At 33.8% G+C, this 26,003-nt stretch overlaps 1 protein-coding gene across 1 annotated transcript in view; it reads left to right on the top strand.

Moving 5' to 3' along the window:
- The window catches only part of LOC131149316 (DNA ligase 1), a 62,188-nt gene that overhangs the window by 19,130 nt on the left and 17,055 nt on the right, over positions 1-26,003 (top strand). Inside the window, exons 3-8 of the mRNA XM_058099664.1 lie at positions 3,559-3,660; positions 3,741-3,857; positions 5,546-5,776; positions 5,859-5,953; positions 7,534-7,621; positions 23,979-24,110. Of these exons, the coding sequence (XP_057955647.1) occupies positions 3,559-3,660; positions 3,741-3,857; positions 5,546-5,776; positions 5,859-5,953; positions 7,534-7,621; positions 23,979-24,110 (765 nt within the window). The remainder of the gene's footprint in view (positions 1-3,558; positions 3,661-3,740; positions 3,858-5,545; positions 5,777-5,858; positions 5,954-7,533; positions 7,622-23,978; positions 24,111-26,003) is intronic.

The raw sequence follows: 26,003 nt of genomic DNA, 5'->3' as shown, positions 1-26,003 counted from the left end.
AAGCCTTCATATCACTATTGCATTTGTTGTAAGTGATAGAGTCCTTGTTTTATTGTCTGGTCATTTGTTATAAACTCAGTCCTCAACCCTTATTTGGATCCAAGCACGACTGTAATTCCCATCTACATCCAAAACTCTCCCCCTTCTAATTTTACTACGTCAGATTTAGTCAAATCAGGGTCAAAAACAGGCCATGGGACCAAATAAAGAGGTGACGAAGGACTTGGTTGCTCTTAAAGTAGCTCAGATGCATGAGTAGAAAGAATGAGTGGAAAAATAATTAAGTGAATTAGCATCTCAGATAGCTTCTTTCAATTCCCAGCTTGTTACATTCAAAATGATATCTTTCCCTATTGAGGTGTTCAAATTGGAAGGAATGTTTGACAGTTATTTGTCTCAAGGCCTCTGCACATACTTGATGGCATAGGCTAGTTTGACGCCAACTTTGGAGGCAAGCTCCAATCACTGAGTGGAATCTTATGAGGCATATGATGGAAGAAAAATTCATCATGATCAATAATGAGCATGAGGTGTTCATGTACTTCAAATTGTGTCCATTGGCTCAAACATGATAGAGAAGTTGACACCTTGCATAGTTAAGTTTCACAAATTGGTCGCTTGGTATTCTTTTGATGAAGATGAACAACAACGTATTATTCAATACAACAGCGGACTTTGCTATGGATTTTAGCATGAGTTGCAACCCTACGACTTTAACTTAATTAATCAAGCTGAAATCTTGAGAAAATAGATCAAATATTGGAAGGATATTTGTGAACAATGTTTTAAAAGGCGAAGGTGTAAGGCGAGGTGTTCTAACCCTTAAGAGGCGAGGCGTAAACCTTAAGGTGTTCGGGCGTAAGCCTTTTGAGAATTTTATTTTTTGATAAAAATATGTTAATAAATTACATATATTTTACAAATAAAGAAAAATTAACCAAATCACGGATAAAATGTTTGAAAAATCAAATATAATTTGTAAACTCCTTTTTTGGCATTCAAAATTTGCTAACTTTAATTCATGACAAAAAATAGATATAACATTGCAATGTCCAAATTATTTTCAAGATCTAAGGTACAACTCTCAGTTATTTTGGAAAGGTTGAGGTTCAAAAATTTTTGAAATCAATTCATATTATGAAATTCCTTTTATATATACAAGGAGTTAAAATTTTCTAGGCAAATCTAATTTGAGATTCACTCACCCAAAATGTATAATCCTCAACTAGGAAGGCGCAAAAGGCGTGCCATTTGTACTAATGATTAAGCCTTAGTGTATAGTGCTTTAGCCCTTTTGGGATTTTGCATTTTGGGTTGGGCCTCAAGGCGTTTTAGGCCTTGCCTTGAGGCGAGCCTTGATTGAGTCTTTTAAAACATTGTTTGTGGAAAAAAAAAAAACTATCAGTCCCACATGAGCCCCTTGTGCCCCCCTGATCCTAATTCAAAGAGGGTTAAGCATTTTCTGCTTGACAGTCGGGGAAAAGGGACATTCTTATTGCAATTCACGGAGAAGGCTTGTGTTGCTGTAATGGAGACTGTTGAGGACAAGGAAGATGAGGCTAAGACTGGAGAGAGCTCCGAATATTAGATTGTGAATGCACTTGAGTGTTCTAGGGATGAAGATGAAGATGCTAATATTCATGGTTTTAAATAAAGGCCGCGACCATTACGTAACGGTTTTTTGGGTTACCGATACCGTTACACACCGCGAAATCAGTGGGAAGAAAAATCACGGCGGTAGCGGCCGTTACGGACCACGACCGTTACGTAAAGGCTGCTACGGCGTAACCGCTACAGGACTGTTACACCAATTTTTTTTTTTTTTTTTTTACTTTTTCTTCTCACTTTTTCCCTCTCATTCTTATATCATTCTCAACATTCCTGGTGGCAAGAGGGGGAAAATATTATAATGAGGATGACAATGATACAAAAGTTACTATTTTTTTGAATACTCACAATAGATGCGTTAATTAACAATTTGAATATACTAACTTGTTAGGAAAACATTTTATTTTGATAATATTAGTAATGTGATATTTATGTTCTATATTTTTCAACTTCAACCTTCTTTCTTTTCTAGCTATATTATATTTGTATTATTTGTACGTCTTATGTGTCTAATAGATTATGGAGTGTATAATGTATTTTTTTTTATCAATTAATTTAGCACACATAAGAATTTATCACAGATAAGAACAATGAGAAGTATAAATACACACACACACGTAATTTTTCTATCAATGGTGGTTTAAAACAAATGTAAACTTGTTTCCCTTACCAAATAAATTAGTTACACGAGCTAAAGGATCCAAAATACACTAAAACTCTTTCTAAGAAGGGCTAAAAGCTTAAAACATGCGAGTACGCTAATATGCACAAGGTTGTGCATGCTTCAAAAAAATTCACGGTCATTACACCCGCTTCCCGTTATGTAACATCTGTTACTCCCGCTTCCCGTTACACCCATTACCGTTATGTCACGCTACCCGCTACCGCGATTTAAAACCATGCTAATATTAGCTAGAGTGTGTGTTTGCTGTAACTCGAGGTTAAGTTTTTCGTTCCCCCCATTGATGGAAATTGATGCAGCATGGACAGGGAATTCATTTTATTTATTTAAAATTTTTATGAGGAAATATCTTTATGATTCTAGTATTAATTTTTAGAAAGTGGTGTTTTGGTCTATTTCATATTTTAAATTTATTTTTCTTATTTACAGGCACTGTAAGCCTGTAAAAAGCCTCTTATGTGAATTACAATTATTTTGTGCTGGACGTTGGTCCTGCACTAGACTAACACTTGCAACAATAAATGCATGCTGAATTCTTGAATAGTCTGAAAGGATTGCATAGACTAAAAATGCATATTTTGTTACTTTTGCCTCAAAAGCTGGAGAACTAAATGTTGCTCTATTTTTTGCTGCCATTGTGGGCTTCAAAATGGTTTTTAACTTGTTTTTAAGATTGGAAAATTGAGTATTTTCATATACACATACATCTATAAGATATTGGGCCAGGGAACTGTGAGTTAGAATTTGTTACCTAGTCCATGTGGAAGTTTGTGTAGTTATTTGGGTGATGCACCGCCACTGATGCTTAGTTCTATGGATTGTTTATTTTAATGTTTGTCAATTACTGATCTGGTGGCTGTGTTTACCTGTCTCTTTAATTTTTTCTTGAGCTATCTCATGCTTTCAATGGCAATATAATTATTAATTTAGGTACAGTTTAATGGCATTTAAAATCAAAACTTTGACAATAATTTAGGCACTGTATAAATGGCTCCTTGGAATCATTTATTTTGTTTTTGAACCAAACAATGCTAAGGATAGTTTGGTATTACACTTTGATTTTTTTATTTTTTTATTTTTTCCCTTGAAGCTGGGAAAATTTGTAGTTAAAGCAAAAGTTATAGTTTTAAATGTGAAGTTTGCCTTTTCCCTAGACCATCACTGTTCCTGGTGCACAACCAACTACCATCACCACCAGGATCAAGATCATTGCTGACTAGCCCTTATTTTGATGTTTAACTTGCATTTTTATATTCGAATCTTGACAGGAATCTGGAAAGGATAGTCAGGAGAAGAAAAAGAATCATATCAAGGCACTCCTTGTTGCAGCCACTGATTGTGAACCTCAGTATTTGATTCGTTTACTTCAGGTTATAATTTGGTCAGTTGTCACAGATTACTTTATTGGCTTTTTCTTGTATTGTAAATGCATTTTAAATTCTTCATGCAGACTAAGTTAAGGATTGGTTTGGCAGAGCAAACTCTCTTAGCTGCACTGGGACAAGCTGCGGTATATAATGAAAAACATTCGGCACCACCTCCACAAATTCAGTCTCCTCTAGAAGAGGTGAATTGATGCTCTTCTACTTCATAAATATACTTTCGCTATTCCATTACTGTTTCATCAATCATGAGAAAATGGAGCCATTCTTTAGGATCTGAATTTTCTATGCTTGGTTGTTATGATGAATTGATGAGCTACTTTTGAATGATCGGGAAAAAAAATACCGGATGACCTTTGCAAAGATATGAAAAAATGTTATAGATGTACAATATATTAGTTTTAATTTGCTACTCATGATTTGAGCCTAGTTGAGCTTAGGAGACTCATAACATGCTGAGCATGATCTCTTCAATCTCAGCCTTGGTGGGACCTATAGTCAGTGTTAGATAAGCTTGACTCCATGTCTGGCCAAGTTTGGATATTTTATAAATCTTGTAGGTATGATTGTGATATTTATGTCTTTTTCTTTGCTAAAGAAGTATGATTAGTTCCATGTGGCTCTAAATTCTGCATATGAGTTGAGTTTGTCTCATGGTCAGTGCATTGGCATGTATGTTCTAGGTGTGAAACATGTTGAGCTTATGTGATTCGGTTAGTGTAACAATTAAAATTATTTCTTAACTAGATTTATTTATTTATTTTTAAATTTGTTAGTAACAATTTGAGTTTTGGACCTATAACCAAGTTGCAAGATAGTATTTATATGGTTAGTCTAATTTACCTTCAGTAGTTATTGCTTCTAAATTTATTTATTTATTTACTTTTAAAAAAGGGCAAGAGCCAATATATTAGAGCGAAGGGAATACAAAGTACAAAGAGAGCCTCAAAAGGCAATACAAACAATACAACTAACAAAATCTAGCAAATCTTGACTCGAGGGAAATTGCTTCTAAATGTTATGAACTTCTGCTTGTGAAAATCGTGTGATTCATGATTTGAATTGTATGACCTTATTTGATTCCCACTGATTTGAATTTGGTAAATGAATCTAAGTAAGCAAAGAATAAACTAGAATTGGTTGATTATCATATGAATCATATGATAGTTTATTCAGTGAATAATTAGGCCTGACTCAAATCATATGAGGATTGATTCAGTGTATAGTCAGGTCTGAATCAAATCTAACATATGGTCATGAGTATCTAAAAACCCAAAACCAAAATCATACTTTTTTTTTTTTTTAATATGACAGCCTTAAAACCCTTTTAAAACACCATTCCAAACATTAGAGTTTTTCTTATGAAATTTTCTATTGATTTAGAGTTCCTGGAATTTTTCTAAGGAGTTTGAAAATCCTACAAAAAACTTGTTTGATTTTCTTTGAGATTAATTTATTTGGAAGCTGGAATCATATCTTATCTTTTTATTTTCTAAACTTTCTAACAAGTGATATGCTTTTTATTAAACATTTTATGCACCTGGTCTATGCATAGTGCATAGTATATATGTATTTTAGGCTACCCTTAATTGTTTGTTGATACTCTCTATCTTTTATTGTATTTTGTTTGTTGTTATTTACAGCAGAGTTGTAGAATGCATACTAAATCTTATATTTGATTCAATTTTTATTCCGCAAATATCATGATTTTGTTTTGCTATTCAAATCTCAATTTGAAAATTATGTTTTAAAAAGACTTTCAGCTGCTACCCTCCTCTGGCGTTTCTTCATTTTTAATGATATTGTTGAATTTACTTATATATGCATTTTGTTTGAAAATTCTCTTTCATTATGCTTTATAATTGTATGTCAGGCTGCGAAGATTGTAAAACAAGTTTACTCTGTGCTTCCGGTCTATGATAATATAGTCAGTTCTCTTCTCAGTGATGGTGTATGGAATCTTCCTACAAAATGTAGCTTTACGCCGGGGATCCCTATTGGGCCCATGCTTGCAAAACCAACTAAAGGGGTATCTGAGATTGTAGACAAATTCCAGGATACTGAATATACCTGTGAATACAAGTATGATGGAGAACGTGCTCAGGTAATAGTAACAAACATATTATTTCAGGCAAATTTTTTTCTTTATTTATAATGTGCCCTAACTTTTCTTGTGTTCATATCAGATACACTACATGGAGAATGGTAATGTTGAGATATATAGTCGGAATGCTGAACGAAATACTGGAAAGTTTCCTGATGTTGTCACAGCTGTTCCAAAGTAATTTTATGTATAGTTTTCTTCTGTAAATGTCAAAGTTTTTAGAGTTTGCATGTGAATCTTAACACTATGAGAATAGATTTTAGACTATAAAATCTCTGTTGAATAGGATCATATCTGTGTGGTTTGCTAATTTCATTGCATATTTGGTAGATACTTGCATTGCTTGGAAGTTAGTGCATTTCTGAAATTTATTTTATTTTGTTCTTATCATTATCTCTTTTCTTCTTGAGTTTATGCTAGTTGAATATTGAGTAGCTCTTTGTTCTATTTTGTAGTCAAATAATGCTTTGGGAGTTTTAAGTACAATGCGGTGATTAAAATGTATAGTTTAATACAGGAATGATTATCGCTAGTAAGCAGAGGCCATAATGCTGCGATTAGTAAAATATATGGCTCTCTACGTATCGTGTACTCGTTGAATTCTCTCTATGTGCCAATGCATGAACCTTCAAAATTGAAATTGTTTATTGGATGGGTCAATATTGTTTTAGAAGAGTAATAGACCAAAAAAATTATTTTTCTGTTTAACATTATAAGTTGGGCCAATTTGAATAATAGTTCTAGATAAATAAATTCATGAAGGGAAAAAAAAAATCTGTTCAGATGGAAAGAATCTTTACATGGGTTTTTTTACTTGAAAATTCCTTTTTTTTTTTTTGGTTACTTTTTTATGTTTTTTTTTTTATAAATATTTTTGGACGTCTTTATGATTTTTTACGTCATGCAATCATATTTTGGCTTACATGTAACATTGTGATCATTAGTAGCATCGTGAAACACTTGTGAGAATTGCCTTTCATTTTTTGTTTCTCATGGGATTATAATATAATTCTGGATCAGATACTTGGATCAGATTAATTCTTATACACATCAAGTCATATCTCAAGACTGTTGGATGATATTTTCATCCATGCAAAGAGATGGACACTAGTTATACCACCTGCCTGAGTCAATTTGATAAAAAAATTTGAGATAGAATATGCAGTACTATGTATCATCTTGTCTTTGAACAGGTGGACTTGAATCAATCTATAAGATAGAATATGCATGCAATATTTAATTTTTCCTTTTAAATATTCATATTTTGTTTGTTTTTATAGCATCATTTTCTTGTGACACAGAATTCTTTTTGCTTGGTTCAATGATGGCACACTGATTTTTCCTACCTTATGTTTGGGGAGCTTTAGTTTGGACTTTGGATTGGATCTGTGTATATTTGGACAACATGCAATACAAAACCATAGATTTTCGTCCAAATCCAAACAAATACAATCTAAGGGCTAAGATACTTTCTTTCAGACACAAGCTTAGGTTTTTTAATGTTATTAGTTAAGAGCAAGGGGCGTAGCCTTGTGTTTAAAATCTGCTCATTTATGTAATGATTTCTTTGTATTATAGAATCACGAAATGGTGTATGAACAGCTTGTCTGTGAAAGGAAAACCTTTTCAGTAGGTTTATGCCTAATGTTTGGTGATTTCCAGATGATATTTGTGTGTTAGAGGTTTGATCCTAAGATTTAGACTTGAAAATGATTGTTTCAAGACTATAATTGCTAATGCTTGCCGTCATATTGCAGATTCAAGAAGGCACATGTAAAATCATTTGTTCTGGACTGCGAATTTGTTGCGTATGATCGTGACAAACAGAGAATCTTGCCTTTTCAGGTAATTTCTCACCACTTAATTGTATTTCATTCTAGTTATGGGCTATCACAAAATTATTTTCACATGAAGGACATTATTTCTTTCCCTCTGGAAACAGGGCTGTTCGGCACTTGCGATATCTGCAACTGCCTGTAGTCTCCAAGGTTTATCCACCAGATTCTTAGTTTTCCAACGAACTACTTTTTCAAGTATTATCTGACCAATATCTATACATTTACCTTCCTAGTTTATCACAAAATATCTACATTAGGACCAGCTGGTCCCTGATAATTTTCCTCTTATTTTGGATTCATCTATTTGTTAGTAGGGTCTCATTTAATTCCGTCTTTAAAATATGTGGATTTCTTTCTTTTTTGACCTTTGTACATAAATCCTGGGAGAATTGTTTGTATGATTTGTCAGAGGGAAGAGGTTGAGAACTTCAAAGATAGTCTTGAATAACTGGAGTAGGGAAGTCTTTGGTGTGGATTAGGAAGTCTAATATTCTTAGAGAGGTTAAGGATATTGATCATGTGGAAGTGGGCAATATTTCAAAGGATATAGCTTGTAGGAAAGCTCTTAAGAATGACTTTGAAGCTTTTTTAATGAAGGTGGAGATGGTTGGAGACAAAAGGTTATGTTTATATGGGCAAAGGAAGTGCATTCTAATACTAGATTTTTTCATAGGAGAGCCAATGTCAATTGCAAAAGGAGTGTGATTAAAGAATGGGAATATGATAGGGGTGTCATTATTAGGGATCAAACTATTATTTTGATGACATTAGTAGATTTTTTTAGAATTTTGTTTAAGGAAGACAACACTTGTTCTATGATTGGGAGGTTGGATTCTTGTCCCATTTCTAGTGAGCAGTCTGGTGGGTATTTTTGAGGAGGATGAGGTTAAACAGTCAGTGTTTATGATGCTGATGCAGGATCGATTTGCACAAGAGAAGGATGCGGGAACGTAAGAGAAAATAATAGGAAAATAAGCAGGAATAGTAGGAAAGTAAAATAATCAGGAAAATTAAAAGACATAATTAAATTGTAGACCAAACTTAGTTAGGGCTGAATGCTCAATATTCCAGTCAGCTCCTCATCTCATGGTTACACATCAAACCTTTATATAGCTCATCTCCTAATACTCAATAAGTAAACAGTCTATAGGAAATAATATCAAGTCCTACTTAATGAAACATTATATCAAATCCATGAAAAATTATAATGTGTAAATGTAAAATGTTTAGATCTTATAGACCCTAGGTAATCTACTAGATTATTAGCTTATAAAATCCTACTGTAAAAGTGCTGCTGTAAAAATAGGAAAATACTTAAAAAATAATAATACATCCAAAAAAATGCCAGACATTTCCATCCCAGGCCTTGAAGCACGCATTGTATTAGATGGATAGGGAGAAATCTCCTAGGCGAGATGGTTTTTACTTAACCTTTTTTCAGAGTTGTTGGGACATGGTTAAGGTTAATTTGATGAAGGTATTTGAGGAGTTTCATGCAAATGGGGTGGTTCCAAAAAGTATGAACTCAATTTTTATCACTTTAGTTCCATAAAGACTGCTATGTTGGGTTTAGTGATTTCCGGCCTATTAGTTTGATTATGAGTGTCTATAAGTGATATAAGATCATTGCGAAGGTCTTGGATTATAGGATTTAATACCTGGTGGTAGGTGGTAGCACCATGTCTAGTTCCTAGGCAACTTTTGTTGGGTAGATATTTTGGGATGCTGTCCTTATGGTGAATGAGGTTGTGGAGAATGTTAGGAGGAGTAAGAAGAGTTTAATTTTTAAGCTGGATTTTGAGAAGGCCTATGATGGGTTTTTTTGGTCATAGAGTTTTTTATAGGAAGGCGTTTGGAGCTAAGTGGCATTGTTGGATTAGGGATTGTCTTTCTTCTGCCTTTTTTACCTGTGATTCTTAATGATTTATTGTCAACCTGAGACTTGGTTTTCTGCTTCTTGGACTCTAAGAGGGGGGGCGCCCCGGGGGGGGGGGGGGGGGGGTGGGGTTTGAGGCAAGGGACCCCTTGCCTTTCTTTCTCTTTATTTTGGTTGTTGATGTGTTAAGTCGGACAATTAGGGGTTTTGTCTAGGATATTGCTGTACAGAGGGATGATGTGTTTGTCTTTCATCTGCAGTTGCTCATGAGACCATTGTGTTCTTGTCAGATGATAGGAACTCTTAATTCTTTTGTGACATTCTCACCATTTTACGGGGTTTTTAGTTAGTTTTCTTGTTATTGATCCAAGTCGGGAGGTGACTTGTAGGTTTTCTGTTCTTATAGTTTGTGGGTTTTTGCAGTGGATTTCAACTTATTTAGAGTTCCATTAAGTGGGAATCCTCCACTTGAGAGGTTTTGGAATCCTATGATTGCTAATGTCTCTACTTGTCTTGATGGGTGAAAGGGCAAAGTTTTCTCCTTGGGATTTTTGCTGTTTATGTATTTGGTTGAAATGGGGTAGAAGATGATGTGTTCTGCGCTCGCGGATGGGATTAATTATATGGCTTTGGGCTTTTAGAATAGTTGCTTTAAAGGAATGTGCTTTTGGGAGTACAGAAGACTTGCGGGCTGTGTTATTTTGATTGTATTTTTTTCTTTTTGTTTTCTATACTTCATTGGAGGATTTCTTATTCTGCTTTTTGTGCATTCTTTCTTCTTTAATGAAATCTCTTCTTTTTTTTGTATATATATATAATTAACCGTGGAGAGTTAAAATTTCTTCAAGGTAAAAGTTTTTATGTGGACTCCCATTCTTAGTAAAGTCAACAAGAACAATCTGTTGCAAGTTTGTAGAAGTGGACACCCTTTTTTAGTAAAGTTAACAATCTGTTGCAACTTTGTAGACCATACATTGCCCTCTCCTTCAATGTATGTTATGTACAAGGTCTTAAATTTCGATTTAGACTGAAATTTGAGGCTTCAAAAGCATGGAAATTTTGGTGAAAATTTCAGTGTTGATGTCAATTTCAATTTTAAAAAATATTGTTTTAAAAGGCTCAATTGAGGCTTGCCTCAAGACAAGGCCTGCCCAAAACACCTTGAGGCTTAGTTTAAAATACCAAATTCCAAAAAGTACATGCACACCAAGGCTTACTCTTTTGTACAAAAGGTATGCCTTCTGCACCTTTTTACTTGAGGTTCACACATTTTGGGTGTGTGAATCTCAAGTTAGATTTGGCTATAAAATTTTAACTACATGTTTGTATGAAAGGAATGCTGTGATGAGTTGCTAGAACCCTAATATTTCCAAAATAATTGAAAGTTGCATCCTAGAACTTGACAATCCATGTACTTAATTTCAATAGGGGTAGGCTGAAATCCATTACAACTTGAGAATCAAACATTCTAATTCCAGGATTATTGTAGTTTCATGTTTAAACTTTAGGTATTTTAACAACTCCTATTTTAAGAACAGCTAGCTTTCATCATGTTTTAAAGTTTGTACTTATCGTTTTCAGTTTAGGGCTACAACTTTTATCAACGTTTTTCTTATTTTTAATATTATTTTATATTATTTTATATTTATATTTTTCCCTTTCTTCAGTTGGTTGTTACTTGTAATCTGCCTGTGTAGCACTAAATGCCCTAATTATCCCTACACATTGCGAGTCCCAAGCCTAGATAAAGGAGGAGTGTTGCATTGGGTAGCTAAAGCTAGCATAACACTTGTTAGATTTTTTGCTATGAGTCCCAAGCCTTAATAAAGGAGGAGTGTTGCATTGGGTAGCTAAAGCTAGCATAACACTTGTTAGACCTTTTGCTATGAATCCTTACCAAATTTTCACTGGGGTGTCCCGTATGAGCAACATATTGCACTTATACCACGAATGTAGTGAAAAATGGACAAGGGTGGTCTAGGATGGGCCATTCTAGACGGGAGAGAGTCAAGAAGGTTGTATAGAAAACTAGGGTTAGATTAGCAACTTGGAACATAGGGACATTAAGGGAAAAAGCATGGAGTTAGTTTATATAATGATTAGAAGAAAAATTAATGTAATTTGCCTCCAAAAGACTAAGCAGGTTGCGGAGAAAGCTAAAGAAATTGGAAAATCAGGATTTAAACTTTGGTAAACTGGAAAATAAAAACATAAAAATGAGGTGAGAATCACTCTAGACGAAGATCGGAAGGCTAATGTGGTAGATGTATTAAGATAGCTTTAGGTCAAAAAGATAATAATTGTCATTAGTGTGTATGCTCCTGAACCAGGTTTAATAGAAAACCTTAAAAGACAATTTTGTAAAGACATGGATGGTATTCTACGAGGGATACCCGGGGGTCTGAAAAAAGTTCATAAGAGCCGATTTGAGTGGACATGTTTGAAAGGATAATAAAGGTTATGAGATGATACATGGAGGCCATGGACGTGGAGGTAAAAATAAGCCCGGTGGTATGGTTTTAGATATTTCCTTGTCATACGATCTATGCTTGCTTTAAAAAAAGAAACTCTTAATAACCTTCAAAGAGTGGACAAAATATCTAGGAGAGGAGATTGCTTATCTTGTAAGAACTGTTAAGTTATTACAGTGAAATGTTTGGTTTCACAACATAGTTTTAGTACAAAGAAATAGAAGAGAAAACGCAACATAAACTAAAACATTGAAGGGAGAAAAAATACAAATTAAGAAAAAAGACAAGTTAAGAGAGAAATTTCAATTTGGGCTTTGTATAATTTCGTCGGAGAGAGAGATTCAGTACAAAGAAATAGTAGAGAAAAAGCAACATAAACTAAAACATTGAAGGGAGAAAAAATACAAATTAAGAGAGAAATTTCAATTTGGGCTTTGAATAATTTCGTCGGATTAAGTGAGAAATGGAGAGAGAGAGAGAGAGAGATTAAAATTAAAGCTTATATTCCTTGATTTTTATGTACCAAAATAGGAACTTTTTTTTTTTTTTTTGGAAAGCTTGCTTAAACTTTATTTCATTTGTTTGGAAACTTTTTAAACATGGTTTTCGGATTTTCTAAAGTCTAATTGGATTTCAAATTCAAATTATATTCTTTGGAAACTCTTCTAAAACTCTCTTTCTCCACAAATCACTTAAAATATATTAGAAATTAAAAAATTCTGACGAAATTATACAAAGCCCAAATTGAAATTTCTCTCTTAATTTTTCTTCTTTCTTAATTTGTATTTTTTCTCCCTTCAAACAGCACCGCCTAATCCTGAAATAGAAGAGAAAAAGCAACATAAACCAAAACAAGAGGATTAGGTGGTGCTGTTTGAAGGGAGAAAAAAATACAAATTAAGAAAGAAGACAACTTAAGAGAGAAATTTCAATTTGGGCTGTGTATAATTTCGTCGGAATTTTTGAATTTCTAATATATTTTAAGTGATTTGTGGGGAGAGAGAGAGAGAGATTTAGAATAGTTTCCAAAGAATATAATTTGAATTTGAATCCAATTAGACTTTAGGAAATCCGAAAACCATGTTTAAAATCTTTCCAAATAAATGAAATAAAGTTTAAGCAAGCTTTCAAAAAAAAAAAAAAAAAAAAAAAAAATCTTATTTCAGTACATAAAAATCAATGAGTATAAGCTTTAATTTAAAGCATGGGATCTTGGTTAGATAAGTCAAATAACTTCAGTGTTTACTTGAAGATTTAAAAACTAATTCATTCTAGCAAGCACATGCTCATTTTGCAAGTAAATAAAATAGATGTGCTGCAGTGTATAAGGAATCCAGGCATTAAACACGCAATAAATGTGTTTGATGAGTAACCTGAAAAACGCAAATAGAAAACCAGTACATAACCCATACAGCCATGCATTAGGCTTTTGGCGAGATTGTTTGATGAAATATCTAATAACACAATATTCCATATGCAAGCTCTTTTTATCATAAGTCAAAATAGTAAATCAAATGCATAAACAAGTGTGTTTTGGAAATCATCAAATCATGCTTAATTGAATAAGATAAGCACACAAGATATTTTAACATTTCTTGTCTTCAAAATCAGGTCCAGCATCCCTAGACAATTTTCTCATTGGGATCTGTAGGAGTATTGGCTAGTTTAGCTTTTAACATGCCAATCCCATTTAGTAAGTTTTAAGGTATATTTTCATTGAGAGTTCAAGCAGTGTGAAGAAAATAGCGAAGAAAGGTATTTGATTTCAAAATTTTGCAAAGTCCAATACTTAACATTTGTAGTCCCATTAGGGATTGTTTGGAATCATTTATGCAGAAGTGTTTTTCAGAAAAAAGAAGTGCTGAATCTAACAAGTACTGATAATAAGTGTTGAACTCAAAAAGTGCCGAAAGTTATAAGTGGTGTTTGGTTGTGTTTAAAATACTTTTATTATAAGGTACTATATAATTATTTTTAAACATGTTTAAATTACAAATATTAATATTTTTTAATTAACAATTTCATTAATAATTATTTTAATTATTTATAATTAAATTTTAAATATTTTATATTCAAAATAATATAATATTATTATTTTTAATTAATAATAATATTGTTATTAATGTATATTTATAATATATTACTATCATAATAAATTATGATAGAGAATAATATTATTCATTAAGTTTATAATTTTAATTTATTTAATATTAATTTAAATTAATAAATTGTTCTTGTTCAATCCCAAACTGAATTACAATAACTAATATGTATTTTTAATTATATTTTAAATTAAAATATTAATATTTATAATTAAAAGTTTAAATAATAATTATATTAATTTTATAATTGTAATTAAAAAAATTATATCAAGTTAAATTAATTAACAATAATCTTGTTATTAATGTATATTTATAACATATAATTATCACATTAATTTATGTTAAAAATAGTATTAATAAATAAATTAAAAATTTTAGATTATTTAATGTTAATTTAAATTTATAGATGGTTTTTTTATTCATTCCAGAAGTTAATTATATTTTTTTAATAATTAATAGGTTATAATGCATAATAAAATAGTATATGAATAATTTTTAGTTAACAATTTTATTAATAATTATGTTAACTGTTAGTTTTAATTAACATTTAAATATTTTGTTAAGTAAAAATAATATAATAATATTTTTTGATTTACAATAATCTTGTTCTTAGTTTATATTTATAACATATGATTATCATATTAATTTATATTAAAATAATATTATTAATTGAATTATTACTTTTTAAATTTTAATATTAACTTAATTTAATATTTTGTTCTTCTTCTTCATTCCAGAATTGTATTATGTTTAATTAATAATTAATATATTATAATACATAATAAAGAATATATCATTATCTTCTAATGTATTTTTTAAATTATAAAATGGGCACTAAATTTTCTTATATTTACAAAATTCCCTGCCTATGAACAGTGTCACTTTTAAGTGGCCAAAAAGCAATCTAGATTGCTTCTCAAAATTCTCTTAAATAGTTCTCAAAAAATTGGTTATGAAAAAACACTTTTTGCAACAAGTGTTTGTTGTAATACAAACCAAATGCCTTTTTTTTTTAAAAGCACTTGTTTTAAGTGATAAGTTCTATAAGCACTTGTTTTTTAAAAATTTTTAAGTGCTCCCAAACGAGGGCTTAATGTCACTGCCTTTGATGGTAAATATCATTGACATAAACCGCCAAAAGTATCACATCTACTTCTTCCTCATAGACAAAGGCAAAATGGTCAGAGTTGCATATTGTAAAGCGAAAGTTTGAAACTACCATGCTAAATTTGTTTAGCCAGGCATTAAGACACTGCCTAATATTATACATGGGCGTATGAAACTTGCAAATTTTGCCACTCTCTCTGAGGGTAACATACCTCCATGTACACCTATATAAGAAAGCATTCTTGACATCTAATTGGTAGAAAGGCTAATCAAAATTAACAGCTAGGAGACCAAGACATGAGCAAGATTCATTTGGGAAACAAGAGAGAAGATCTCAATTAACCAACATGATACATTTGAGTGTATCCTTGGCCATCAATCGTGCTTTAAGTTGTTCAATAGAACCATTGACAAGATACTTGATGATATATATGAGATGGCACTTGTCCAGTTCCCTACTATGAGGAAGATCCACCAATTCTCACACCCCTTGAAAAGTCAGGGCTTCTATTTCTAGTTTCTACATCCATGGCATGATTCCACTCAAGATTGGCAAGCGCTTCAACATGTGATGAATGAACACAAACAAAGAAAATTGGCATGACAAGAGTGCATACTAGGAAGAGTGTGAAGGATTGAAACATAATGAAGATAAGTGACTAAGGACTTCTAAGTACAAGCAATTAACCTTCTGGAAGAGTAGTCAACAAATCCATGTCTTGTTAGATGGATGTCTAGATGTAGAAGACAAAATAATAGGGAGGTAAGAGGCAGCTACATGGTGGAAGAGGTGTCTATTTGTGTCTTATGACACTAGTGCACTTTTTCTTGGTAGCAATAACTTCTAGTGTATGGTGAAGAAGTGTAGATATGTTTTTTAGAGGAATGTGGGAAGGATGTTTTTTTTTTTTCCTTTTTTTTTTTTTTGGGGGGGGGGAGGGGGCGGTGTTGGAGGGGTTGACTCGAGGAGAACCACTAGTAGATGATGGACGGAGTGTATACTTATCTAAAGAATCCACACCACAAGCGTAATAAGGTGTGACCTGAAATCAGGTCATATTTGAAACTGACAAAGTTTTGACAAGGATGAGGATTATAACACCTATCCTCACTCCTCTATAGGCTGGAGGGAACTGAACAAAACACACTTAACTGCATGAGGAGGCAACTTGTCATGACTGTTGTGTAGAACATGAACCAAATATGTACACCCAAACATGCATAGTGCGACAGGAAGCATGAGAACATCAGGGTAGACTGTCTAGAAGAGATTTTTAGCCTGAATACCATAGAGGGCATTATTTTATTTTATTTTATTTATAGCAATAGAAGAGATTTCATTAATAAGAGAATAATTTTCAAAGAGAAGAATAAGACATCTCCCATCAAAAATCTGGGAAAACTCAGAAAAAAAGGAGCTAAAATCACAAATAAATACTTTGAAATATCAGAGCAAAAAATTCTTCCAGTCTCGCTAAATATCTGAAAAGCTTGCTCCCTTAAATCACCCAAAGCCTATGCACCATAAACAGGTCAAGTAATGGATTTTTCCCAAACCAGCTGCCTATTTAAATTTTTTTTTCACTGCAAAAATCTGTGCATGGGGCTCCAACCATGAGCCCCATAGCACTGCAAACATACCACATTTTCAAAGAGCAGCTCTATCTTTCCCTATTCCAAAACCCTTAAAAGAACTAGCCAACATTCCTTCCACTGATGCTGGACAGACCGAAGCTTTTCCAAACAAGCCAAATAATTTATATCAAATGCTCCAAGCAAAATCTCAGTGTAAGAACAAATGAGATGCCAACTCAGAATTCAAATAACAGAGCACACAAACATATGGAGATAAAGCCTTCAAAGGTCTTCTAATTTCCAACAAATTATTAGTATTGATTCTATTAAGCATAGTCAGCCTGAAAGACTTAGTCTTGGAGGGAGCTTTGGCCTTCCAAATACATAGGAATAGAGGAAAACAAGAGTTGGAACGGGTCAAAAACTCAAAAAAATATTTACAATAATATACCCCTAAATGATCCAAAGCCCAAGAAGAGTATCCCTAGCTGAAGAAATATGACGATTGTTCAATAACGACAACAAGAAAGAAATCATACTATCGTGTCCTGAGCTCAATTGAGAAGTATGAGGATAAGATGTGGATAGAACATCATTCCCCAACCATGGATCTTTCCAAAAAAGAATCCGAGAACCCTTCCTTGCCACAAAATTAATGTAGGAGTGAATAAAGGATAAATCTGAGAAATAGATCTACATGGACTCTCCAAAGAACATCGCAAACTAACAATGGTATCCCACCCATCCACGCCCAACCTGTGCTTACTTTTAATCACTTTGTGCCAAAGGAAATGATCTTCTAAGGGAAAACACCATAACCATTTAGCTAGGAAAGTCATGTTTTTAGACACCAAATTTCCTAGATCCAGTCCTCCCCCATTATAGAGCTGCAGACCTCCTCCCACCTAAGTGATATTGGAAATCCCCAACTCCAGATCATAAGAGATCTGTCATTATTTTCCCATATGTGCAATCCCCAATCAAATTTTAAAAATTGACAAATAATATAAGGAGATACTAGATTAACAAGGCCTGAATAAGGGTGATTCTGCCTGAGTGAAAAGAGCGCCCCTTCCAATTATCCAACCTCTTGGCCACCCTTTCCACCACTGTGTTCCAAAATTCCATGGATCTAGGATTGCCCCCCACAGGGACCCCAATGTAAGTCAAAGGCCACTACAGGGCATTATGTTAATAAAAATTTAGAACATTTCAAATTTTTTTTGGAATATGCTTATGATAGAGCAAGGACATTGCTATCTCAACTAAATGTCAGTTTTTTCCTCTTAGTCAGCCTATTCTGCCGAGGAGCATGGACATGAAATGTTTGATGAATAATTCCTTAATCCAAACAATAAACAGATATGGTTTTGAGTTAGTGCAAGTGCTTTGTTAGATATAGGGTTGAATACCAATATCAAATTGATTTTATTTCTTGATAAAATATTGAATGAATACATTAATAAATTAAGACTGATTTTATTTCTGGATAAAAGATTGAATGAATACGGTAATAAATTAAGACCTATATTTTAGCAAATATGCGGTCAAACGAGAAAAATCATCTGCAAAGGACTCAAAGTACTGATGATGAATCTCGTTCTCGCCCCTACATGAACCTCAAATATCTGTATTAACAAGTGAAAACGAAGACATACCACGTGACTCAAGTTAGAAGGAACGGAAGATCTAATGTGCTTCTGAACCAAACACTCAAAGACAAGAATGGACTTGTAACTAGGAAAGAGCTTAGAGCCTTTGAAGAGATGGACGGACTAATGGAGCATGCCATTAAGTCATAAGAGAACCATGAGAGGAAAAGGAAAATGTTGTATGAGTGGAGTCGGAGTTGCCACCACCACCATCAAAGTAATAAAATTTATTCTTCTCAAGCCCTCCACAAATGTTAAGTGTCTCACAAATAATGAATTCAAGGGAAACTTAGGCATATACAATATAGTTGAAAGCAGAAGATAAGGAAAGAAATGTTGCTACAACTAGAAATACAAGTAATTGAACCATCAGCAAGTATAAATTTCTAGTATAAAATATTTTTTCAAGGATTAAAATAATTTAGGTTCATTAGTCATGTGTGATGCAGCACCATACTCAATAATCTAGGGAGAAAGAAGATGAAGAGGTGAGAAGCTTCGGCCATAGTACCTCCATATGCAGAAGGGTGAGCTTGAAGTTGTTAGAGCGTATGAACAATGTTGTCATTGCCCTCTTGGGACATTGTAGATGATATAATGGTCCATTGGTGTAGTGGCCAATTGTATTATGAGGATTCAATACAGAATCACCATCAGCAAAAAAACTTCTTACCCAAGTTTGTTTCCTATGAGGTTTCCAACAAGGATCAATGGTGAGGTTTTTCTTCTTGTAATGAGTGTGAACAAGGGTATTGCTATGATGGACACCTTGTTGACCACCACCTTGTCTAGGACCTCCCTCTATACCTCAGCCTCTCCCTCCAGAATCACTTTTTTCATGGTTAGAACTTAGGAAGTAGGCCCAAAGAACTCTTTCTTGGTGAAGCTTGAGAAGAAGAACTAGACCTATATTTAGTAACTTTGACCTAGCAATTTCATGAATTTTGGCATAAGTTTCATTCATCGAAGATATTCCCCAGCAGTGATCAAAATTTTGGTTGTTGTTAGGGATTTGAGAAAGAAATTTGCAACCAAGAATTTTGCTTATTGCTTCGTAATCATTTGAACAAAAGTACTTATTGGTTTTTAAGTCCTTCCACATACCCTTTAGAGTGCTCTAGTACTCTCTAGTGGATTGACTCTCTTGGTTAAACTTGAAGAACTTCTCATACAAGTCAAGAGATGTGATCTTTATTCATATCTTGAGAGAAAATTGCACGATGATCATTCCCAAACACTCGTGGCTGCCCCATGAAAAATCACATTGGCAGCAATTCTTAGTTCTATGCTATTCCATGATCACACAAGTAGCATATCATTCTCCTTCATCAAGTCCTCAAAATTTTTGGAGTTATGAAATATTTAGACTTGCCTTTTGCATTGATGTGCACCTTAAGTGTATGCGTTGGAGAGAAGTGGAGACAAGAGAAGAGTAACTAATAGGAGAGGAGAGAAAAAAAACTGGTTCTGGAAGAAATCTATATTTTTTTTTCCCTGCTTGGAATAGTTCAATTAATGGCGAGAAAAGAAAAAAAAATGTATACAATCATTTTACAATATAATACTTGCAAGGAAAACACAAGACAATAAGGCAATGCTAGTATATAAAATAATTTTTTTAACAAAAGAAATGCAGTTATTTATTTATTTATTTATTTTTATAAATAATCAAATTTCACAAAACCCCATTAAATGCAGTGCAAACCTATATGCACATTGAACTACTTGATCACAATAATTTCGATGGAGATAATTTTTAGAAATGATCAATCCATATAAAAAAATAAAAATAAAACAAAATAAATAAGATTTGTGGTTTTTGGAATTTTTAATTTAGTTTAAGGGATATAATTGTCTTTCGGCGAAGTTCTTAGCTCTGTGCTATTCCACAATCACACAAGTAGTATGTCCTTCTTCATCTAGTCCTCATAATTTTTGGAGTTAGGAGAAGGTAGAGAATGAAACGAATATATAGACTTGCCTTTTGCATTGATGTACGCCTTAAGAGTATGTGTTGGAGAGATGTGGAGACAAGAGAAGAGAAACTAATAGGAAAGAAGAGGAGAACAGAAGAAAAAGACTATGGTTCCAAAAGAAATCTATTTTTTTTTCCTGATTGATTTAATTTAATTAATGGCGAGAAAAGAAAAGAAATGTGTATAATCGTTTTACAATATTACTAAGGCAATGCTAGTACATAAAATAATTTTTTTGACAACAGAAATGTAGTTTTTTTTTTTTAGATAATCCAATTTCACAAAACCCCATTAAATGCAGTGCAAACCTATACGCACATTGAACTACATGATCACAATAATTTCAATGTAGATATTCTTAGAAGTATAAAAAAATAAAACAACATAAGATTTGTGGTTTTGGGAATTTTTCATTTCGTTTAAGGGATATAATTTGTGATTTATGGTGTATTCCCAAGAGGGGGGGGGGGGGTGAATGGGTATTTAAAAATTTAGGTCACTTCTTGCCCTAATTTTTAAAACACAACCCTTTTACAATTTTATGCTTTATTAAATGATCATAAAATTATAAATATCTAAAGCATACACAAATTTTCCTATCTTAAGCCTAGGGATTCTGAAACAATCTCAACAATATATATATATATATATATATATATATAAAGCATATGCAATGATCATATTGTACATGCAAACATATAAGTGCTGAAAATAAATAGTGTAGGGAAGAGGAATGCAAACACGAGATTTTTAATGAGGTTCAAACAACCTTGCCTACGTCCTCGCCTTGGGCAAACCACCCAAGGATTCCACTATCCGCTCCTTAACACCAGGCGGAGCTACCTGTTACAATCCGCTTCGTCCCACGAGGCGAAGCTACCTCTACAATCCGCTCTCCTAGGCGAAGCTGCCTCTCCAGACGATACCCCACGCCTGACATGGTTCACTACCCAAACCGCAGGGATACAAAGGATAATAAAATTTTTGTGTACAAGATGATGCTTCTTAACAAACTATTTTGTACAATGTAAAAACTAATGCACTCTCACAAGATTTGATTTTTGCTCAATAGAGTTTATGTCAACCAAATGATTTCTCCTAAAATGATTCTCAAAGATTGAGTGTAGGAGATGCTAGGGTTTGCTCACAAAAATAATTTTTGCAATGAAGAGTTTGAATGAGCTCTTGAATCTTGCAATAGAAATGCTCAAAGATTCACTAGCTACAAAATGGTATCCCCAAAAATATTTATCAAGAAAATAAGTAGGCGAAAGCCGCGAAACTATGGATTTACTCTCAAGAAGATTTTTGCAAATGAAGAGAATGTGAGAGTAAATAATCTTTGAGTGAGTATATGTATATAAAAATTTGCTCATAGATTTCAAATATAATAAATGATTTCTCCACAAAAATGTTTTTCAAAAGAAAGTGTGGGAGAAACTAATGCTTTGCTCTTCAAAAGGATTTTGCAAATGAATGAGTAGAAGAGAGCTTTTATTTATAAAATGAATGCCCAACAATGTAAGAGTATGAAATAATATGTGCAAAACTATTTTAAAATGCTTTGGGCATGATATATATAGGCAAAAGACCCCAAGTATCTGTTATGTGACTGTTGCCCATTTAAAATAATATTTTAATTAAAATTTTGGTGACCATTGGGGCTCAAAATGGCCTGAACCCGAGAGGTACGGTCGACTGGGGCAAGCTCTGGTCGACTAGCCAAGGGTAATTTTTCATTTTCCCGAGATTCGGTCAATTGGGCACAAGATTCGGTATGCCGGATCATCGATGGCTTGAAGGCCAATTGGCTAGGCCTTTACAATTCTGGTTGTGTGGTCTGGCCGGTCGACTGGGCTTTGAGGTTCGGTAGACTAAGCCCTTTGCAAAATGCAATTCTGGCCAAGTGTTAAGTCCGGTTGACTAGGCCTGAGAGGCCCGTCAACTGGGCCTTAACAAAATTCAAATTTTGACCCTCTTTTGACCTCAAAATTATTTCAAAACCTTTTTATGATTTTAGCTTTTTAAGTAAAAGGTTTTTCATGAAAATATTAATTCCCTATAGCAACCACCATCCGTCCCCCCCCCCCCCCACCCCGTGCTCCCACAAAGATTTTTTTTGTTTTTCTCTCCTTTTTTTCTTGCCCCCTTTTTACTTGAATCAAACATCAGAAGAGGAGACAAACTATTTGTTTTCTCTTCTTTCCACTTCTCCCAACCCAAACGCAACCTAACTGCTTGATATTATGATAAAGAATTGGTAGATCCAGACAGCTTAATGTCTGTGATTCAGACAGCTACAGTATTGACAGGATTTTCACTGTAGATGCCATAAGGATGGCCCTTAAAATAACAAAAACCACACAAGATGCTGGAAGAAAACAACTAGAATAAACTATTTCCAAAAGGTAAAGTAGCTTTAAATAAATATATGTCAACCTAGTAGGAAAACTGCAGCCCAAACCAGAAAAATATTGGAAAACAAATCAGTTACAGGAAAACCAGCATATGAACACGGGACAGCAACTAAAAAATCTGGGTGGATGCTTATGCATGAGGAAGAGCACAAGAAGTAGCTGGAACCATCACAATCCACAAGTCAGCAACTAAGATGCCTAAGAGATCTTTCAGGCATGAAGCAACCCGCGGAATACTTTGAAGAAGTTGCAGAAAAATGAAAAATTCCCTCTAGGGCACAAGAAGTTGCATCATCTCACAAAAGTAGTTATTGCAGCCAGGGAGAGATCATGAGCTTGAAGAAAATATGCTATAACTCCAAATCAAAGCCAATAACTAGAAACAGACTCACATAACAATGGAAATTGCAGCTTTTTAATGAAGAAGAACTTCCTTCAAAGTATGATTTTGTCACTAACGTATGATGCATCCAACACAGGATGCACATGGCTGTACAACAAAGAGAAAAGAAAGCAACAACTAGCAAAACAGGGAAAAAAGAGGAACCAAATAGGCTAATGAGCTAGCAGAAAAATGAGGTTTGAAAGAATTTATTGCTTTGATACCATGATATGAACTTGAGATGCCTAAGTTGATTAGTAAAAGAACTATGAGTCTAGTGTCAGGGCAAGAGATAGATGAAGGAGAAGGAGAAGAGTACAGAGCGCGATAACTGTCAGCTGGTGAGGTGAGTTGATCATACACTCTCCAGACCTGGCCTATTTGATTAAAATAACACAATATGATTAAAATACCTACACCCCCACCTGCCAAAAACACAGTGACACTTCCACAATAAAACATTGGTACTGTAAGCCATTTTAACAGATTGTCTATGCAACATAGTCTTAGATAATCAATGCATGAAAATACATGGTACCCTTGTTATATTTTTTACACTTTATTGCTTCTAAGTTGTTATCCAAGTTCATTGTCAATTCTATAACAGAGTTCCTTAATTATGCTTTTGGTTTCCAAGATTGGTTGTCATATAAAATTTTTCTGCTGTCCTTGTTATCAGTGCCTTATTTTTACTGTATAGGACTACCTACACATGCTGTTCTGCATTTCCATCTTGCTAAGGATAGGATAATTCTTATGTGTGGTAAAAAATATTTCACTTATGATGAGGTGTTAACATATTGCAGATCCTCAGTACTCGTGCACGTAAAAATGTGGTCATGAGTGAGATCAAGGTTCATGTTTGTATATTTGCTTTTGATATTTTGTATCGTGATGGTCAGCCACTTCTTCAGGAGGAACTTAATGTTCGTAGAAAGGTACAAACTCATTCTCAGTCAGCCTAGAACTCACTGTGCTTTACTCTTAATGATTACACCTGTTGCTTCTATGGATGTTTAAAGTGGTATGTTTCTTCATATTGCATGTGTCTTTTTATGATGTCATATGTCTATATATATATATTTGTAAAATAAATGTTATGTATAAAATGATAGTAGAACAGCTGGGGACTTTAGAGCCATCATGGTCACTGATTAAGTGATAACATGACTTATAACCCATGGAAATAACATCTCTCTGCTGTCTAGACTGGTAACTATGACCCGTGCTTTCAATGGCCTCTGTGATGCAGGAAAAAAAGGCATCATTACAATAAAGGTTTCACTTTTTTGTTAGTGTTTCCGTTTTCTGTTTCTGGAACAGCAGATCTCAGGTGCAGAGTCATAATTTTATTTCAAAGGGCAGACTTGTAATTTTCTATTTTAAATTATTTTTATGGGTATTCATAGGGAACTTTCTTAGGTATCCTTAAAAAATTGTTTGGTGTCGATGTTTGTTGAAGGGGAGCCTAGGTGCAGTGGTAAAGTTGTTGCTGTGTGACCTGGAGGTCATGAGTTTGAGGCGTGGAAACAGCCTCTTGCAAAAATGTAAGGTAAGGCTGCGTACTATGGACCCATGGTGGTCTGTCCCTTCCCTGGACCCTGCATATGCAGGAGCTTTGTGCACCGGGCTGCCCTTTTTTTTGTTGATGTTTGCTGTTTCTGGAGCAGCAGATTCTAGGGACAAAGCTGCAGAGTCATAATTTTATATTTTTCAAAGGAGCAGATTTATAATTTTCATATTTTAAATTATTTTCGTTGGTATTATATTAGGCAATTTTTAAGAGTCCTTTTTGGGTTTAGGTGGCAAGCTTTTTGATTTTGATCACAGAGGAATAATTGACTGCCATTGATAGATTTTGACACTGGTATGATGCTATCTAGCTTCTACCTTGTGATATATATTTTAGGAGAATATACCTAAAGACAGGTTCAATTTTGAAAGTTTCGGAATTTATGCAAGATATTCAGGGCTATTGTTGATAAATTGGCGAACCTATAGCTGGAAGACAACATTTTTTATATTTTGCAAGATATGAATTTGGGAAATGTTATAGAACCGTCATGGTCTGCCCCTTCCCTAGGCCTTGCTTATGTGGGAGCTTTGTGCATCGGGCCGCCCTTTTTCGCATGGGCTTCTGTGCTTTGCCTTGAGGATATTGCTTTTTTCAATGGAAATTTTCCAAGAGAGAAATCATGGATTGACTGTTGTATCTCGATATTTATTTTGCATTGAGAGACCAGAAATAAGGTCAAGCTTTGCATCTTATAAGCCTGTGGGCTATGTGGTTGAGTGGTGGGTTAAATGAATACTACCCAAAGTCAACAATGTATAGTTCAAACTTTTTTTTTTTAGAACAAAAGTTTGTTGATGTTAGAATGTTCCCTGACTGTTACAATGAGATCATTTTTGGACAACATGAGCTTCTAATCTCAGAACAACCTATCAAGGACAAAACAAAAACTGTTGTTGTTATGGACTACCTATGCAATGGCAGAAAGAGGAAATTGCAAGTGAATCTAAATTTATTGTTGTCATGAATTATCAGTTGGAAATGAAAGCTCTATTGATTGTGTGGATGGTAGTCCACATGACGCCATCCTTGAAGAGCAAGCAAATGCAATGGAACCAAATGTTCAAGAAGGGTCTGAGGACCTGACAGCAAAATTGAATGTCAAAATTGGGAATTCAATTCAAAGAAAGATCTTTTTAGAGGATGGAAGTGTTGAATCTTGTGATAAGTTTGTGATACATAAGCTTCAAGTGTTGAGTCAACTTCCAAAGTGTGATAATTCACTCCACCAATTGAATTTATTGGGATTGGGAATCTT

This window comes from Malania oleifera, chromosome 2, assembly GCF_029873635.1.
Source record: "Malania oleifera isolate guangnan ecotype guangnan chromosome 2, ASM2987363v1, whole genome shotgun sequence".
In the NCBI taxonomy this organism is placed as follows: Eukaryota; Viridiplantae; Streptophyta; class Magnoliopsida; order Santalales; family Ximeniaceae; genus Malania; species Malania oleifera.
This window is presented reverse-complemented; position numbering and strand designations above follow the sequence as displayed.